At 42.2% G+C, this 18977-nt stretch overlaps 1 protein-coding gene across 1 annotated transcript in view; it reads right to left on the reverse strand.

Annotated features, from left to right (window-relative positions):
• Nucleotides 1-3414: 3414 nt before the first annotated feature.
• Nucleotides 3415-18977, reverse strand: part of LOC121540085 (dual oxidase 1) — a 37992-nt gene continuing 22429 nt past the window's right edge. The window contains exons 16-30 of the mRNA XM_045207828.1: nt 18416-18509; nt 17861-18036; nt 17645-17717; nt 17026-17070; nt 16331-16509; nt 14803-15033; nt 14417-14516; nt 13580-13629; nt 10706-10833; nt 10063-10216; nt 8795-9027; nt 8435-8593; nt 8057-8212; nt 6696-6824; nt 3415-4099 (exon numbers count right to left, since the gene is read on the reverse strand). Of these exons, the coding sequence (XP_045063763.1) occupies nt 3977-4099; nt 6696-6824; nt 8057-8212; nt 8435-8593; nt 8795-9027; nt 10063-10216; nt 10706-10833; nt 13580-13629; nt 14417-14516; nt 14803-15033; nt 16331-16509; nt 17026-17070; nt 17645-17717; nt 17861-18036; nt 18416-18509 (2030 nt within the window). The 3' untranslated portion in view covers nt 3415-3976. The remainder of the gene's footprint in view (nt 4100-6695; nt 6825-8056; nt 8213-8434; nt 8594-8794; nt 9028-10062; nt 10217-10705; nt 10834-13579; nt 13630-14416; nt 14517-14802; nt 15034-16330; nt 16510-17025; nt 17071-17644; nt 17718-17860; nt 18037-18415; nt 18510-18977) is intronic.

Raw genomic sequence — 18977 nt, forward strand, 5'->3', positions numbered from 1 at the left:
CAATATAGTAGCCATATCTAGGAAAACCAAAGTTTCAAAGGCTGGGCCTAATATAGTGTATAAGAGGTCATACAATAAGTTTTGTAGTGATTCCTATGTTGTTGATGTAAAGAATATTTGCTGGTCTGTGTTGTGTAATGAGGAGCAACCAGACGCTGCACTTGACACATTTATGAAATTGCTTATTCCAGTTACTAATAAGCATGCACCCAATAAGAAAATGACTGTAAAAACTGTTAAATCCCCGTGGATTGATGAGGAATTGAGAAATGGTACGGTTGAGAGGGATGAGGCTAAATAAATGGCAAATAGGTCTGGCTGTACAACCGATTGGCAAACGTACTGCAAATTGAGAAATCATGTGACTAAACTGAATAAAAGGAAGAAGAAACTGGACTATGAAACAAAGATAAATGACAGAATGAGTGATAGTTAAAAGCTTTGGAGCACCTTAAATTAGATTTTGAATCAGATGGCTCATTCATCACAAAACCAACTGATATTGCCAACTACTTTAATGATTTTTTTATTGTTAAGATTAGCAAACTTAGGCATGACATGCCAGCAACAAACGCCGACACTACACATCCAAGTATAACTGACCAAATTATGAAAGACAAGCATTGTCATTTTGAATTCCGTAAAGTGAGTGTGGAAGAGGTGAAACAATTATTGTTGTCTATCAACAATGACAAGCCACCGGGGTCTGACAACTTGGAAAATTACTGAGGATAATAGTGGACGATATTGCCACTCCTATTTGCCATCTCTTCAATTTAAGCCTACTAGAAAGTGTGTGCCCTCAGGCCTGGAAGGAAGCAAAGGTCATTCCGCTACCCAAGAATAGTAAAGCCCACCAATAAGCCTGTTACCAAACCTTAGTAAACTTTTGGAAAAAATTGTGTTTGACCAGATACAATGCTATTTTACTGTAAACAAATTGACAACAGACTTTCAGCACGCTTATAGCGAAGGACATTCAACAAGCACAGCATTTACACAAATGACCGATGTCTGGCTGAGAGAAATTGATGAAAATATTGTGGGAGCTGTTTTGTTAGACTTCAGTGTGGCGTTTGACATTATCGATCATAGTCTGTTGCTGGAAAGACGTATGTGTTATGGCTTTATACCCCCTGATATATTGTGGATAAAGAGTTACCTGTCTAACAGAACACAGAGGGTGTTCTTTAATGGAAGCCTCTCAAACATAATCCAGGTAGAATCAGGAATTCCCCAGGCCAGCCGTCTATGCCCCTTACTTTTTTCAATCTCTACTAATGACATGTCACTGGCTCTGAGTAAAGCCTGTGTGTCTATGTATGCGGATTACTCAACACTATACACGTCAGTTACCACAGCGACTGAAATGACAGCAACACTTAACAAAGAGCTGCAGTTAGTTTCAAAATGGGTGGCAAGGCATAAGTTAATCCTAAATATTTCAAAAAATAAAAGCATTGCATTTGGGACTAATCATTCACTAAACCCTAAACCTCAACTCAAATCTTGTAATGAATAATGTGGAAATTGAGCAAGTTGAGGAGACTAAATTGCATGGAGTAACCCTGGATTGTAAACTGTCATGGTCAAAACATGTTGATACAACAGTAGCTAGGATGGGGAGAAGTCTGTCCATAATAAAGCGCTGCTCTACCTTCTTAACAACACTATCAACAAGGCAGGTCCTACAGGCCCTAGTTTTGTCACACCTGGACTACTGTTCAGTCGTGTGGTCAGGTGCCACAAAGAGGGACTTAGGAAAATTGCAATTGGCTCAGAACAGGGCAGCACTGCTGGCCCTTAACTGTACACGGAGAGCTAACATTAATAATATGCTTGTCAATCTCTCCTGGCTCAAAGTGGAGGAGAGATTGACTTCATCACTACTTGTATTTGTGAGAGGTATTGACATGTTGAATGCACCGAGCTGTCTGTTTGAACTACTGGCACACAGCTCGGACACCCATGCATACCCCACACGACATGCCACCAGAGGTCTCTTCACAGTCCCCAAGTCCAGAACAGACTATGGGAGGTGCACAGTACTACATAGAGCCATGACTACATGGAACTCTATTCCACATCAGGTAACTGATGCAAGTAGTAGAATCAGATTTTTAAAAAACAGATAAAAATACACCTTATGAAACAGCGGAGACTGTGAAGAGACACACACACAAAGGTACAGACACATTCATACGAACACAAGTGTTAGCACATGCACTCTACACACACGTACATTGTAATATTGTTATATGGTGGTATTGTACATTTTGTATTGTAGATATGTAGTGGTGTAATAATGTTATATGATGTAGTGTTTTATCTTTTGTTTTGTTTTACCTCAGGAAGGGTAGCTGCTGCCTAGGCAACAGCCAATGGGGATCCCTAATCAATACAAATACAAATACAAATGTTGGCTGGATGTCCTTTGGGGTGTGGACCATTGTCTCAATTCTCTCAAGGCTTAAAAATCCTTCTTTAACCCGTCTCCTCCCCTTCATGTACACTGATTGAAGTGGATTTAACAGGTGACTTCAATAAGGGATCATAACCTTCACCTGGATTCACCTGGTCAGTCTATGTCATGGAAAGAGTAGGTGTTCTTAATGTGTTGTACACTCAGTGTATGTACTTGCAGTGGGGTGTTCAGAAAAAAATATGTATTTTGGTAAAATAAAAATAAAATGTCAAAGTCCAAATCGTACTGGTTTGGTGGAATGACCCGCCTTTGTTTGAAGCGCTGTCACAATGATTTTTATTTTTATTAACTTGTCTCAGCAGCGTACATATTTGATGCAAAAAGTGTCGAAATTGCTTGTTTTGTCCATTTTACATACACGGCTTGGCTACATTGTAACCACGGTGCGCTCAGCTAGCACTGTCACTTTTGTAACTGAATGAAAACATTTTTAACGATGTGATTTAACCGATTGATGTTGGGATGTCAAAATGCATAATGGTCTAAAATGATTTTAAACAGCTTGGAGAGGGGGAGGGGAAAAAATCACAGATTTAATCATGTAATATTAGGACTACTGATTATTTCTCAGTAGCTTCTCATTGGACAGCCTGAAGAGCTACCAGACATACAGTTTTCTGCAAAGGTGCAACCTTCTGGGTCAGCGGTCAGAGGTCAAAGGTCAGAGGTCAGAGGTCAGAGGTCAGAGGTCAGCGATACAACAAAGCCAAGACATGCCTGGGCCGTGCTCATCATGGTTCTGACAGTGAAATGATACCATGAATATGCTCGTTGTGCACGCTGCTCAAATGATATGTGACAACACCGTTCGACCGACACCGTCGGACACGAAGCAATGATACAAATGCACAACAAAATAGGACAAACAATTTTATTTTATTTTTGCAGGTGCCTTTTCATTTTATACACCACTGGTGCAACTAGTGCTTTCTAACGGCGCTGAACTAAAACAGTGCCAGCAGGAGCAAGCAACATTTTCAAGTGGTCTAAACCATTCATCTTGAGGCGATGGGGTGAGGGGGTGCAAAATGCAATCTGTTAATTATTGTATCATATATAAAAATGGACACATCTGTTTTAATACAGACTAGCTCAAAACATTACTAATCATTGAAAATGACAAATGACCCAATGGATCATGATAATATTCTGTTAAAAAAAGTGGTTGTGCAAAAAACATACGTTTGCGCCTCCATTTTGCAGCTGCTCCATTGCTCAGGTGCCTTTAGGTATTAATCAGCATACAAAAATCATACAAACTATTCTACTTCTTTTAAAGAGTAAGATTTGTATTTAATTAATTTTAGTTTCGGGGGAACAAAATTCCAGATGATGTGCAGTATTACGAAAAAAAAGCAGTATACAGTATTTGATTTTTACGTTAAAGAATTAGTTAGTCGTAAATCTAGTCTGAATAACTCATAAGCTGTTCTTTCTTCATTGTTATTCGGCACAGTAGTAAGTGGTGTATGGTATTCCCCAGTCCTGCTGTTAGAAGTTCTCATAGTGATGTATGAAATGGGTCCGGTCTCTCTTGTTCATCTGTTGGCAGGCCTTCTCTACGTTCTTAGTGAGACCAGGAGGACCACAGCTGAACACACCAATCTTACCCACCTGGAGAGAGAGAGAGAGAGAGAGAGAGAGAGAGAGAGAGAGAGAGAGAGAGAGAGAGAGAGAGAGAGAGAGAGAGAGAGAGAGAGAGAGAGAGAGAGAGAGAGAGAGAGAGAGAGAGAGAGAGAGAGAGAGAGAGAGAGAGAGAGAGAGAGAGAGAGAGAGAGAGAGAGAGAAAAACAAACAGTAATTGTGTAGATCAGTTTGTTCTGATTGATTGACAGTAATAGATCGGTTCCAGTGTGTGAGTATTTGTTTATCATGGTAGATTGCTACTGAAGCTGATGGAGAGGGGGAGGGGACACAGTACAAGGAAGTGATCCTGAATACTGTGGAAGGGAGCAGCACAGAGGGGGAAGGGACACAGTACAAGGAAGTGATCCTGAATACTGTGGAAGGGAGCAGCACAGAGGAGGAGGGGACACAGAACAAGGAAGTGATTCTGAATACTGTGGAAGGGATCAGCACAGAGGAGGAGGGGACACAGAACAAGGAAGTGATGCTGAATACTGTGGAAGGGAGCAGCACAGCATACAGTGCATTTGGAAAATATTCAGACCCCTTCAGTTTTTCCACATTTTGTTACGTTACAGCCTTATTCTAAAAGGATACAATTATTTATTTTACTCATCAATCTACGCACAATACCCCATAATGACAAAGCTTTAAACAGGTTTTAAGATTTGTTTGCAAATGTATAAAAAATAAAAAACAAAAATAGCTTATTTACATAAGTATTCAGACCCTTTGCTATGAGACTTGAAATTGAGCTAAGGTGCATCCTGTTTCCATTGATAATCCTTTAGATGTTTCTACAACTTCTTTGGAGTCCACCGTGGTAAATTAAATTAATTGGACATGATTTGGAAAGGCACACACTTCTATAAAAGGTCCCACAGTTGACAGTGCATGTCAGAGCAAAAACCAAGCAATGAGGTTAGAAGGAATTGTCCGTAGAGCTTCAAGACAGGATTATGTCGAGGCACAGGTCTGGTGAAGGGTACCAAAACATTTCTGCAGCATTGAAGGTTCCTAAGAACAGTGGCCTCCATGGGGCGGCGCACAATTGGCCCAGCGTCGTCCAGGGTAGGGTAGGGGAGGGAATGGCCGGCAGGGATGTAGCATGGCGTTTGCAACGCCAGGGTTGTGGGTTCGATTCCCACGGGGGGCCAGTATAAAAATAATGTTAAAAAAATAATAAAATAAAAAACATACAAAAAAACATTGTATGCACTAACTGTAAGTCGCTCTGGATAAGAGCGTCTGCTAAATGACTAAAATGTAATGTAATGGAACCACCAAGACTCTTCCTAGATCTGGCCGTCCGGCCAAACTGAGCAATTGGGGGAGAAGGGCCTTGGTCAGGGAGGTGACCAAGAACCCGATGGTCACTCTGACAGAGCTCCAGAGTTCCTCTGTGGAGATGGGAGAACATTCCAGATGGACAACCATCTCTGCAGCACTCCACCAATCAGGCCTTTATGGTGGAGTGGCCAGAGGGAAGCCACTCCTCAGTAAAAGGCACATGACAGCCCACTTGGAGTTTGCCAAAAGGCACCTAAAGGACTCTCAGACCATGAGAAACAAGATTCTCTGGTCTGATGAAACCAAGATTGAACACTTTGGCCTGAATCCCAAGCGTTACGTCTGGAGGAAACCTGGCATCATCCCTACGGTGAAGCATGGGGTGGCAGCATCATGCTGTGGGAATGTTTTTCAGCGGCAGGGACTGGGAGACTAGTCAGGATCGAGGGAAAGATGAACGGAGCAAAGTACAGTGAGATCCTGCTCCAGAGCACTCAGGACCTCAGACTGGGGCGAAGGTTCACCTTCCAACAGGACAACAACCCTAAGCAAACAGCCAAGACAACGCAGGGGTGGCTTCGGGACAAGTCTCTGAATGTCCTTGAGTGGCCCAGCCAGAGCCTGGACTTGAACCCGATCGAACATCTCTGGAGAGACCTGAAAATAGCTGTGCAGCAACGCTCCCCATCCAACCTGACAGAGCTTGAGAGGATCTGCAGAGAAGAATGGGAGAAACTCTCCAAATACAGGTGTGCCAAGCTTGTAGCGTCATACCCAAGAAGACTTGAGGCTGTAATCGCTGCCAAAGGTGCTTCAACAAAGTACTGAGTAAAGGGTCTGAATACTTATGTAAATGTGATATTTCAGTTTTTTATTTTTAATACATTTGCAAACATTTCTAAAATCGCGGTTTTTGCTTTGTCATTATGGGGTATTGTGTGTAGATTGATGAGGGGGGGGGGGGGAACTATTTAATCCATTTTAGAATAAGGCTGTAACGTACCAAAAATGTGGAAAAAGTCAAGGGGTCTGAATACTTTCCGAATGCACTGTATGTAGCATAGTCTTCTTCCAGAGATGTTTGTGCTGTAGCGCCAACTCCTATGGACGAGTAATAATGAAAATAATGATAGTATGATAGTATGATAACGGATTATAGCGACATAATAGTCTAAACAGCACAAACAGGTCTGGCATCAGGTTTTACGCAGCATGGCGCTGATGGATGTGTCTATGTAACTGACCTCAGAGCTGAAGGAGACGAAGGACACAGTTTTGTGTAGCAGTAACTAACCTCAGGGTGCACCTCCTGCAGAGAGCTGAAGAAGGAGACAAATGGTGGACGACCGAAGTGGGTCACAGAACGCAGGCCGGTGAACAGGCTCCGATTCCACACCTTCTGGAAGTGACGCTCACACACGTACTGACCAGACACATCAGGACATCCCACTTTAGTACCACATACTACATTTACTGTTGTTAAATGTACAGTCCTAAAATCTTAAAGTCCTAAAGTCCTAAAGTCCCAAAGTCCTAAAGTCTTAAAGTCTTAAAGTCTTAAAGTTCTAAAATATTAAAGTCCCAAAGTTCTAAAGTCCTAAATTCCTAAAGTCCTAAAGTCTTAAAGTCCTAAACTCTTGAAGTTCTAAAGTCCTGAAGTCCCAAAGTCCCAAAGCCTTAAAGTCCTAAAGTCTTAAGGTCTTAATGTCCTAAAGTCTTAAAATCCTAACGTCTTAAAGTCCTAAAGTCCTAAAGTCCCAAAGTCCCAAAGTCCCAAAGTCCTAAAGCTCTAAAGTCTTAAAGTTTTAAGGTCTTAAAGTCCTTAAGTCCTAAAGTCCTAAAGTCCTAAAGCCTTAAAGTCCTATAGTCTTAAGGTCTTAATGTCCTAAAGTCCTAAAGTCCTAATGTCTTAAAGTCTTAAAGTTCTAAAGCCCTAAAGTCTTAAAGTCCTAAAGTTCTAAAGTATTAAAGTCCTAAAGTCCTAATGTCCCAAAGTCCTAAAGTCTTAAGGTCTTAATGTCCTAAAGTCTTAAAGTCCTAACGTCTTAAAGTCTTAAAGTCCTAAAGTCCTAAAGTCCCAAAATCCCAAAGTCCTAAAGTCTTAAAGTCTTAACGTTATAAAATATTAAAGTCCAGAAGTCCTAAAGTCCCAAAGTTCTAAAGTTCTAAAGTTCTAAAGCTCTAAAGTCTTAAAGTCTTAAAGTCTTAAAGTCCCAAAGTCCCAAAGTCCTAAAGTCCTAAAGTCCTAAAGTCTTAGAGTCCTGTAGTCCCAAAGTCCCAAAGCCTTAAAGCCTTAAAGTCCTAAAGTCTTAAGGTCTTAATGTCCTAAAGTCCTAAAGTCTTAAAGTCCTAACGTCTTAAAGTCTTAAAGTCTTAAAGTCTTAACGTCCTAAAGTCTTAACGTCTTAACGTCTTAACGTCTTAAAGTCCTGAAGTCCTGAAGTCCTAAAGTGCAAACTCTGCCCTCCCGGTGCACCATACTAGCTACAACTAAACCACAATATATCTAAACTGTTGTACTCTTATCCTGTGACATGTTATGCACTTTTAGGGCCAGTTTTCCAGACCCAGATTAAGCCTAGTTCTGGAGAATGTTTTTCAGTCCAGGACTAGGCTTAATCTTTGTCCAGGAAACCGTTTGTTGGTTGCTCTCACCAGCATGGTGGTGCGCAGGTCAAACTTCTCTGCCAGCTGAGTGATGTAGATGTGGACAGAGACCAGGTCCAGAGAGTCCTGCTCCTCCACCTCACGGATGATGTCAGACACCCACTCAAACTGACGCTGCGTACGCGTCACCCAGATAAAGTACACCTACAGACAGACAGGATATTCCCCCGGCAAAGCCAAAGGTTAGGCATATGGATTCAGATTGGTTAAGGACATACAGGCAGGAGGCATATTTACTTCTACTCTGATATGGGACAGAATAAATACTGTGGTGGATCACAAGAAGAAGAAGAAGAAGAAGAAGAAGAAGAAGAAGAAGAAGAAGAAGTGTGGTTCCTGACATGCTCAGGTGGATATCTTACTTACTTTTTTACACTGTATCTTGAACTTGACTGAGGACTTGAACACCAGGTCCTTGAGGATGGAAGCGAAGGGTGTGACTCCAATCCCTCCTCCCACCAGGACTGACACCTCAAAGTTTGTCCACTCCTGGTGGCCCTCCCCAAACGGCCCGTCCAGGTACAGCTGTGGAATGGGAGTACAAATATGTGATAGAGTTAAGCATTGCAAGACAGCAAGATTTAATCAACCATCCAACCAACCAACCACATCCATGCACACAGACACACTTGCAGCAGACACGAATACACACACACACAGACCCCCCCCCCCACCCTACACACACACTCCCTCCCTCCCTCCCTCCCTCCATCCCTCCCTCCATGCCTTTGGATATGTTCCCAGTTGCTCCAGGTTGTCGGGGGTGTATGCCTCTCGGAGGTGGCTGGTCCAGGGGCCTATGGCGCGGATGTGAAGGCTGAGGGTCTCCTCATGTGGAGCAGACGTCAGGGTGAATGGGTGATACTCGTCTGTGCCAAGCGCCAGACACGCCACCCTCACCCACTGGCCTGAGCGGTACACAAAGCCCTGGGGACGCTTGAACTCCAGGTTGGTCACTCCTGGGGGGTGGGGGGGAGAGAGAGAGATACACTAGAAACCAGGGGACGAGACATGGCCAAGAGGATCATGTTTTAGATACACTAGAAACCAGGGGACGAGACATGGCCAAGAGGATCATGTTTTAGATACACTAGAAACCAGGGGACGAGACATGGCCAAGAGGATCATGTTTTAGATACACTAGAAACCAGGGGACGAGACATGGCCAAGAGGATCATGTTTTAGATACACTAGAAACCAGGGGGATGAGACGTTTATTTATTTTCTCATTTGTACTTTAACTATTTGCACATTCTTACAACACTGTATATATATACAAAATATGACATTTGAAATGTCTTTATTCTTTTGGAACTTCTGAGTGTAATGTTTACTGTTAATTTTTATTGTTTATTTCGCTTTTGTTTACTATCTACTTCACTTGCTTTGGCAATGTTAACATACGTTTCCCATGCTAATAAAGCCCTTAAATTGAATTGAATTGAGAGAGAGAGCGAGAGAGAGAGCAAGAGAGAGAGAGAGAGAGAGAGAAAGAAAGAAAGAGAGGGGGAGAGAGAGAGAGAGAGAGAGAGAGAGAGAGAGAGAGAGAGAGAGAGAGAGAGAGAGAGAGAGAGAGAGAGAGAGAGAGCGAGAGAGAGAAAGAAAGAGAGGGGGAGAGAGAGAGAGAAAGAAAGAGAGGGGAGAGAGAGAGAGAGAGAGAGAGAGAGAGAGAGAGAGAGAGAGAGAGAGAGAGAGAGAGAGTGTGTGTGAGAGAGAGAGAGAGAGAGAGAGACCAGTAGCACAAGGAAATAGCCAGAGGGGAGGGGAATACAATGATAGAACTAGAACTAACCCACAAAGAGCATTGACTGGAATGGGACCTCATGTATCCATCCATCCATCCATCCATCCATCCATCCATCCAATCTACCATCCATCCCCCCTTCCTCACTCCTTTCTTCCCTCCCTCCATTCCTCCCTCCCTGCCCCCCTCCCACCCATCCACCCTTCCTCCCTCCCCCTCCCCCTCCCCCTCCCTCTATCCCACTCCCTACCTGAGGGCAGCAGTGTAGCGTTGACCACGGCGATCTCCACCTTCTTCCTGTTGAGGCTGATGAGTTTGTCCAGGAGGAAGAGCAGTCCCGGGGGGATCAGGTAGATGTAGAAACGAGGCTGCTGGAGCAGAGCATAGCTGCCGTGGATGACCGTCTGACAAGGGAGGAGACAAGGCCAAGAGGTTCATGTTTTAGATACACTAGAAACCAGGGGAGGAAAGGGCCAAGAGGAAATAGACTACATGTTCTCCCGACAGGAGCCAATATTTACATTAAATCCAACCAAAATGCATCATACCGGCTGTATTTCTGTATCTTGAAAGTTATATAGCTTAAAAACTTGATTGCTGACATGCAAAACATTTTGGGACTATATCAACAATGGACTAATGAAACAAATACCAATACAGTTTTTAGGTGGAATTTTCCTTTAAGTAATGGAGGAGGGGAGCAGACTCCTTCCTTCACCTACTAACAAATTGACAGTCTCCTCGACCAGTTATCGGTTTCCGGGTCACATATGGCAAGCCCCTTCGGATAACCAGCCCAACCTCTACTATCAACTACTGTCGTAATACTCATCTGGTTATGTTGTACTGGTATACAGTATATGTATATGAATATAATGTATCTCTGTGCTCACCAGAATGTAGATGACCACATAGAGGTAGTGTGTGAGCCAGAAACCTCGGAAGCTGATTCGTCGGAAGTAGTGCGAGGCGAAGACGTACATAAACGCAAAGATGAAGAGAAGCAGGATGCCCGTTATTCCTGGAGTAACGTTAGAGAGAGAGAGACACATTAGAGACATGTTAGAGTAACGTTAGAGAGAGAGAGAGACAAGTTAGAGACATGTTAGAGTAACATTAGAGAGAGAGACACGTTAGAGACACGTTAGAGTAACGTTAGAGAGAGAGACACGTTAGAGTAACGTTAGAGAGAGAGAGACACGTTAGAGTAACGTTAGAGAGAGAGACACGTTAGAGTAACGTTAGAGAGAGAGACACGTTAGAGTAACGTTAGAGAGAGAGACACGTTAGAGTAACGTTAGAGAGAGAGAGACACACATTAGAGTAACGTTAGCGAGAGAGAGACACACATTAGAGTAACGTTAGAGAGAGAGACACGTTAGAGTAACGTTAGAGAGAGAGAGACACGTTAGAGTAACGTTAGAGAGAGAGAGACACGTTAGAGTAACGTTAGAGAGAGAGACACGTTAGAGTAACGTTAGAGAGAGACACGTTAGAGTAACGTTAGAGAGAGAGAGACACGTTAGAGTAACGTTAGAGAGAGAGACACGTTAGAGTAACGTTAGAGAGAGAGACACGTTAGAGTAACGTTAGAGAGAGAGACACGTTAGAGTAACGTTAGAGAGAGAGAGACACGTTAGAGTAACGTTAGAGAGAGAGACACGTTAGAGTAACGTTAGAGAGAGAGAGACACGTTAGAGTAACGTTAGAGAGAGAGAGACACGTTAGAGTAACGTTAGAGAGAGAGAGACATGTTAGAGTAACGTTAGAGAGAGACACGTTAGAGTAACGTTAGAGAGAGAGACACGTTAGAGTAACGTTAGAGAGAGAGAGACACGTTAGAGTAACGTTAGAGAGAGAGAGACACGTTAGAGTAACGTTAGAGAGAGAGACACGTTAGAGTAACGTTAGAGAGAGACACGTTAGAGTAACGTTAGAGAGAGAGAGACACGTTAGAGTAACGTTAGAGAGAGAGACACGTTAGAGTAACGTTAGAGAGAGAGAGACACGTTAGAGTAACGTTAGAGAGAGACACACGTTAGAGTAACAGAGAGAGAGACATGTTAGAGTAACGTTAGAGAGAGAGACATGTTAGAGTAACGTTAGAGAGAGAGAGACACGTTAGAGTAACGTTAGAGAGAGAGAGACACGTTAGAGTAACGTTAGAGAGAGAGACACGTTAGAGTAACGTTAGAGAGAGAGACACGTTAGAGTAACGTTAGAGAGAGAGAGACACGTTAGAGTAACGTTAGAGAGAGAGAGACACGTTAGAGTAACGTTAGAGAGAGAGACACGTTAGAGTAACGTTAGAGAGAGACACGTTAGAGTAACGTTAGAGAGAGAGAGACACGTTAGAGTAAACGTTAGAGAGAGACACGTTAGAGTAACGTTAGAGAGAGAGAGACACGTTAGAGTAACGTTAGAGAGAGAGACACGTTAGAGTAACGTTAGAGAGAGAGACACGTTAGAGTAACGTTAGAGAGAGAGACACGTTAGAGTAACGTTAGAGAGAGAGAGACACACATTAGAGTAACGTTAGAGAGAGAGAGACACACATTAGAGTAACGTTAGAGAGAGAGACACGTTAGAGTAACGTTAGAGAGAGAGAGAGACACACGTTAGAGTAACGTTAGAGAGAGAGAGACACGTTAGAGTAACGTTAGAGAGAGAGACACGTTAGAGTAACGTTAGAGAGAGAGACACGTTAGAGTAACGTTAGAGAGAGAGACACACACATTAGAGTAACGTTAGAGAGAGAGAGAGACACACATTAGAGTAACGTTAGAGAGAGAGACACGTTAGAGTAACGTTAGAGAGAGAGAGACACGTTAGAGTAATGTTAGAGATAGAGACATGTTAGAGTAACGTTAGAGAGAGAGACATGTTAGAGTAACGTTAGAGAGAGAGAGACACGTTAGAGTAACGTTAGAGAGAGAGACACGTTAGAGTAACGTTAGAGAGAGAGACACGTTAGAGTAACGTTAGAGAGAGAGACACGTTAGAGTAACGTTAGAGAGAGAGACACGTTAGAGTAACGTTAGAGAGAGAGAGACACGTTAGAGTAACGTTAGAGAGAGAGAGACACACATTAGAGTAACGTTAGAGAGAGAGACACGTTAGAGTAACGTTAGAGAGAGAGACACGTTAGAGTAATGTTAGAGAGAGAGACACGTTAGAGTAACGTTAGAGAGAGAGAGACACGTTAGAGTAACGTTAGAGAGAGAGACACGTTAGAGTAACGTTAGAGAGAGAGAGAGACACGTTAGAGTAACGTTAGAGAGAGAGACACGTTAGAGTAACGTTAGAGAGAGAGAGACACACATTAGAGTAACGTTAGAGAGAGAGAGACACGTTAGAGTAATGTTAGAGAGAGAGACACGTTAGAGTAACGTTAGAGAGAGAGAGACACACATTAGAGTAACGTTAGAGAGAGAGAGACACGTTAGAGTAATGTTAGAGAGAGAGACACGTTAGAGTAACGTTAGAGAGAGAGAGACACACATTAGAGTAACGTTAGAGAGAGAGAGACACGTTAGAGTAACAGAGAGAGAGACACGTCAAGAATTGAGCTACTGTAATATTCAGCAATAACATAAAGTAGCTTTTTATCATTCAGAGACAATATTTTGGGACTAAAGCAAACCCAGCGGGCAAAACTGGTTGAATTGGCGTCATTATAACTAGAAACTGGTTGAAATTACATAATTATGACATCAAGTAGTTTTGCCCAGTTTTGACCGGTGGGAATGGTTTGTATTCTGTCCTACCTGGAACAGTCTGAAAGAACCACCACGACCATTTCATCGGCATCTCAGACCTGCAAATAGTCAACACATAGTAAATGGTCAACACATAGTAAATAGTCAACACATAGTAAATAGTCAACACAGTAATAGTCAACACATAGTAAATACTCAACACATAGTAAATAGTCAACACAAGGTAAATAGTCAACCCAGTAAATAGTCAACACATAGTAAATAGTCAACACAGTAAACAGTCAACACATATTAAATAGTCAACACAGTAAATAGTAAATACAGTAAATAGTCAACACATAGTAAATAGTCAACACAGTAATAGTCAACACATAGTAAATAATCAACCCAGTAAATAGTCAACCCAGTAAATAGTCAACACATAGTAAATAGTCAACACAAGGTAAATAGTCAACACATAGTAAATAGTCAACACAAAGGTAAATAGTCAACCCAGTAAATAGTCAACCCAGTAAATAGTCAACACATAGTAAATAGTCAACACAAGGTAAATAGTCAACACATAGTAAATAGTCAACACAAAGGTAAATAGTCCACCCAGTAAATAGTCAACCCAGTAAATAGTCAACACATAGTAAATAGTCAACCCAGTAAATAGTCAACCCAGTAAATAGTCAACACATAGTAAATAGTCAACACATAGTAAATAGTCAACCCAGTTAATAGTCAACCCAGTTAATAGTCAACCCAGTAAATAGTCAACCCAGTAAATACTCAACACATAGTAAATCAGATACAAGAGTATGTATGTAAAGAGGTATGAAAATGAATTAGAATCCCCACAAATTCAGAAGAATCAAGAAGAATCAGGAATAATGCCATTACCCATTGTCAGCTAGGACCCTGGGGAACAGACAGGCCAGGATGCTGAGGTCACTGACTGAGAACACGTAGACGTTCACCACATGACCCAGAGAGTGGATAACTAAAGACGAGAGGAGAAGGGGTTAATTCGGGAGCAAAACACAACATGAACTGGAAACACATGTTGTAATTGTGTTACTACAATGTGATGTGAAGAGCTAGTATTCATAAATGTAGGAGTTCCCCAAAGTGAAATCATCAGTTCCCCAAAGTGAAATCATTTTGACGAAAAAAAAATATATATATTTTCAGGATTTTACATTGGTGATTGACTTTTTTTTCTCCAATTCCACCCAGTCAGCCCCTACTTTAGTGTTGATGCTCTGAGAAGTGAGTCGCCCTCTGACCTGAAAATAAGAGGGCAGACATGGCCATGAAGCGGTGGAAGTCTATGGCGGCGTCGAAGGGGATGTATTGGTTGAGGAAGGTCTCTCGTCCAAAGGTGATGAGGTTACGGCACACTGTCAGTAGCATGTAGGGGTACAGGAAGGAGATGGCCGCCGCCGAACCACGCGACACCAAGATACCCACCACCGACGTCTCCGGCACGCCCGTGGAGTATGCCTGCAAACCATAGTCTAAACACGCAGCTAGGGGTTTGTTTCTGTTAGTCCACAGGGCTTTACCTGAATCCCAAATAAGACCCACAGCCCCTCTGGATTCCCTAGGCACTCCTGTAGATCTGAAGGGATTGGATAAGTGTAATCAATATGGGCAAAAAGTCAGCCAAACAGAAGGGAAGTTCAAGTCATCACCATATTGCTTAAACATATCCCATTCTGTTAGATCTACAGGAAGGATTAGGGCCAGGGCTTTTGATTTGGGATTCAGGGTATATACCAGGCTGACAGAAGGCTTTTATATTCAGATACAGTATAGCTATTGTAATGTGATGGAAAATGTACCTAAGCATTCACAAGATGCCTTTGTAGGGCAATGGAGTTAGAATTGCATGAGTAATCAACTAAATTATTAATATCTCATTAAGTTAAGCAGTTGTGTCAACAAAACAGTCGTCGCTCATGACCGCCTTATCTGATTTGGTTCTGGGCACTGAGATTGACAAAACAGGTAACTCCCAGCCTTCTTCTTCTTCTTGGCACAGCTTACTCCCAAGCCTGGTCTCAGATCTGTCTGTACTGTCTTGACAACAAGTATAGGAGTTGGCGAGACAGCACAAACAGATCTGGGACCAGCCAGGCTAGCTCAAATTCAATCAATCAAATGTATTTTATAAAGCCCTTTTTACATCAGCAGTTGTCACGAAGTGCCAGCTAACTCTCAGAACAGAAGAACAGACAGAAGAGAAAAGAAAGAAAAAAAGACAAGAGAAGAGAGGACAAGAAAATACAAGATGAGAAGACAAGAGAAGACAAGAGAAGAGAATAAAAATAAGTAAAGACAAGAGAAGACAAGAAAAGAGAAGAGAAGAGAAGAGAAGAGAAGACAAGACAAGACAAGAGAAGACAAGAGAAGACAAGAGAATAGAAGACAAGACAAGACAAGAGAAGACAAGAAAAGAGGAAAGAAGAGACGACAAGACAAGAGAAGACAAGAGAAGACAAGACAAGAGAAGACAAGAGAAGACAAGATAAGAGAAGACAAGATAAGACAAGAGAAGACAAGAGAAGAGAAGACAAGAAAAGAGAAGACAAGAGAAGACAAGAAAAGAGGAGAGAAGACAAGAGAAGAGAAGACAAGACAAGACAAGACAAGAGAAGACAAGAGAAGATAAGAGAAGAGAAGAGAAGACAAGACAAGAGAAGACAAGAGAAGAGAAGACAAGAAAAGAGAAGACAATAGAAGACAAGAAAAGAGGAGAGAAGACAAGAGAAGAGAAGAGAAGACAAGACAAGAGAAGAGAAGAGAACTCACAGTAGCATCTCTCCAGAGCCACTCCGGCTGTGATGCCGTAGACGATAGTGAAGCAGACAATGTGGCGACGGTAGTTCTCTACAAAGCGTTTGAAGTGCTGGATCTTCTGCTGGATGGGGTTCCTGTTGTAACGCTCCTTCTTAGGCTTCACGTAGACCTTAGGCCTCTGGAGGCCCGATCTGCATGGGAGGAGGAAGGAGGGAGTTATTTGCAGTGGTTTAGATTGAGCATGTGACTGAGAAAATCTGTATTGTTCCAACATAATTTATTCAACTGAAACTGAAAAAGAAGGTTCAGGCAGCAGCATAATTCACTTCAATGGCATTTATTGCTGAACACGTTTAAGAGAAAGGTCCTTCAACAAAGAACTATTGAGACCATTTTGAACCTTTATGTTACAGCAATGCAGCAATCAGTAAATACAATGGATGAGTCAGAGTTAGCAAGGACAATTAAATGAATCAATGGAGAGTGGGTAAAAACAGAATATCCGGCTGAGGTTCAGGCTGGATTGCCATCATTAAGGGCAATAATTATATTTTAAAAGGTATTACTGGGTGTTAGTGATATAACGAAGCCACAGGATAGATAAGTTCCATTTGATTTCAGTCCTCATTGCTTTTCGATGGACAGTGAAAGAATTTCACTTTATTTCCAGAATTTAAATGGAAATTCCCTAACCCTAGAGAACTTACCTTTTCCCTTGTCGTCTGCGAAGTTCCTGCCCGTCTTTCCCAAGGCTGCTGGAGAACTGCGTGTCCCCTTCTGAGGGTGAGCTAAGGAAGAGAAGACATTACCGTTTTAAATAAGGAGCATGAGGCATGAAGCCCGGCGTTTGAAAACGGATGTTTATCATATCAGCAGACAAGGGTGGTGTAGTTAAAATAACTTGTATTAATAATCGTAATAGTCGTTGTAATAGTAATATAACAGGTTACTTGGAAAAAAGCAATCATCATCATCATGTCATGAAATAAATCATCATCATCATGTCCACAAGGGTGGCAGGTAGCTTAGTGGTTAAGAGCGTTGTGCCAGTAACCGAAAGGTTGCTGGTTCTAATCCCCGAGCCGACTAGGTGAAAAATCTGTCTATGTGCTCTTGAGCAAGGCACTTAACCCTAATTGCTCCTGTAAGTTGCTCTGGATAAGAGCGTCTGCTAAGATGTTTGTGAAAGGAGATAGCGAAATACAGTAGATTACAATCAAGAGGGCATTTTTACTATAAATGTTTTGTTAGTCAGCAGCTCTCTCATAAAGGGTGTATCCTCATTACTAGTTATTCTCTTCCTCTATTCTAATGTTATTATCTTACCTGTTCCTGTTTGGGGTGATGAAAGAAACATGCTGGTGTCGACTCAGTCTGTTTCCCCCCTCCTTCTCCATCCCTGCAGAGATACATAACATTAGAAGAAGAAGAAGAAGAAGAAGAAGAAGAAGAAGAAGAAGAAGAAGAAGAAGAAGAAGAAGCTTTGCAGAAGCCTTTGAGAGTATTTTGTGTCCCTGGTCGGCCCTCTACAGCCTTTGTTACCTTTGATGTTGAGCTGAGCGAAGGTCAGTTCCTTCTCGTGGTCCCGGAGCAGGAAGTGGAAGTCCTCCCAGGTAATCTGTTCCTTGTCGTTGAAGCCTGCAGCCTTCAGCATGGCCTTGATGGCCTCCTCAGCCTGGCTCTTAGACAGAAGGCTACTGGAGATCTCTATGAACGACCTGCAGAACAGACCACAAGATGGCCAGAGTTAAGACGGTCGGAGTTAGTCCAGGAACCCATTAATATGGTGCTTATCTTTTTCACTCATTTTGGATTGTGCAACACTGCTCACTGCACCCAAGTTTCTTGACATAGGCATTTCAAAGAGCTGTCAGTCAAGGCGAGGTCATGAATATAAACTCACCGCCCACTCACCCTTTCTTTTCAAACTTCCTGGTAGTTAGCCATGAGAGAAAAGTACTTTTCTAAAATCTTGAGCATTTCTTTCCCCCCAAAAACAAATATTATGGGTGATATTTTAGTCACTCAAAAGGCTATTTTACATGGGAATCAGAATGAGTGTTCGGGACCTTTAAGAGAATCGACAACAGTGCTAACCTGAGCAGCCTGGAAAACTCCTCTTTCGATAAGAAACCATCTCCATCGATGTCGTGCATGGAGAACATCAGTTTAGACTTTTCCTCGGGGGAACCTGGACAAACCACACAGTGGAATCTCAGAACAAAATTTGGTGTTTCTTATTGGACAATTCCTGTTTCAGTCAGTTATCTTCTGTTTGTTTGTCTAATAAACATGACCCTGAACTCCAGGGTTGGGATCAATTCCACTTAAATTCCAGTCAATTCATGAAGTACACTGAAATTCCAATTCTCTTCAATGCTTTTTAATTAGTAAAACGTGGAATTGGAATTTAGTTTACTTTCTGAATTGACTTGAATTGAAATGGAAACCTTCTGTCACGCTCATTGAGAGACGGGTCGGACCAAGGTGCAGCGTGAAAAGCGTACATGTTTATTAACTCAATAAACATACAACAAAACAAGAAACAACGTAACGTGAAGTCCTCAGGCTATACACATACAAGCCTAAACGGAACAAAAATCCCACAACACAACGTAGGAAATAGGCTACCTAAGTATGATCCCCAATCAGAGACAAC

The sequence above is a fragment of the Coregonus clupeaformis genome, chromosome 26 (assembly GCF_020615455.1).
Source record: "Coregonus clupeaformis isolate EN_2021a chromosome 26, ASM2061545v1, whole genome shotgun sequence".
In the NCBI taxonomy this organism is placed as follows: Eukaryota; Metazoa; Chordata; class Actinopteri; order Salmoniformes; family Salmonidae; genus Coregonus; species Coregonus clupeaformis.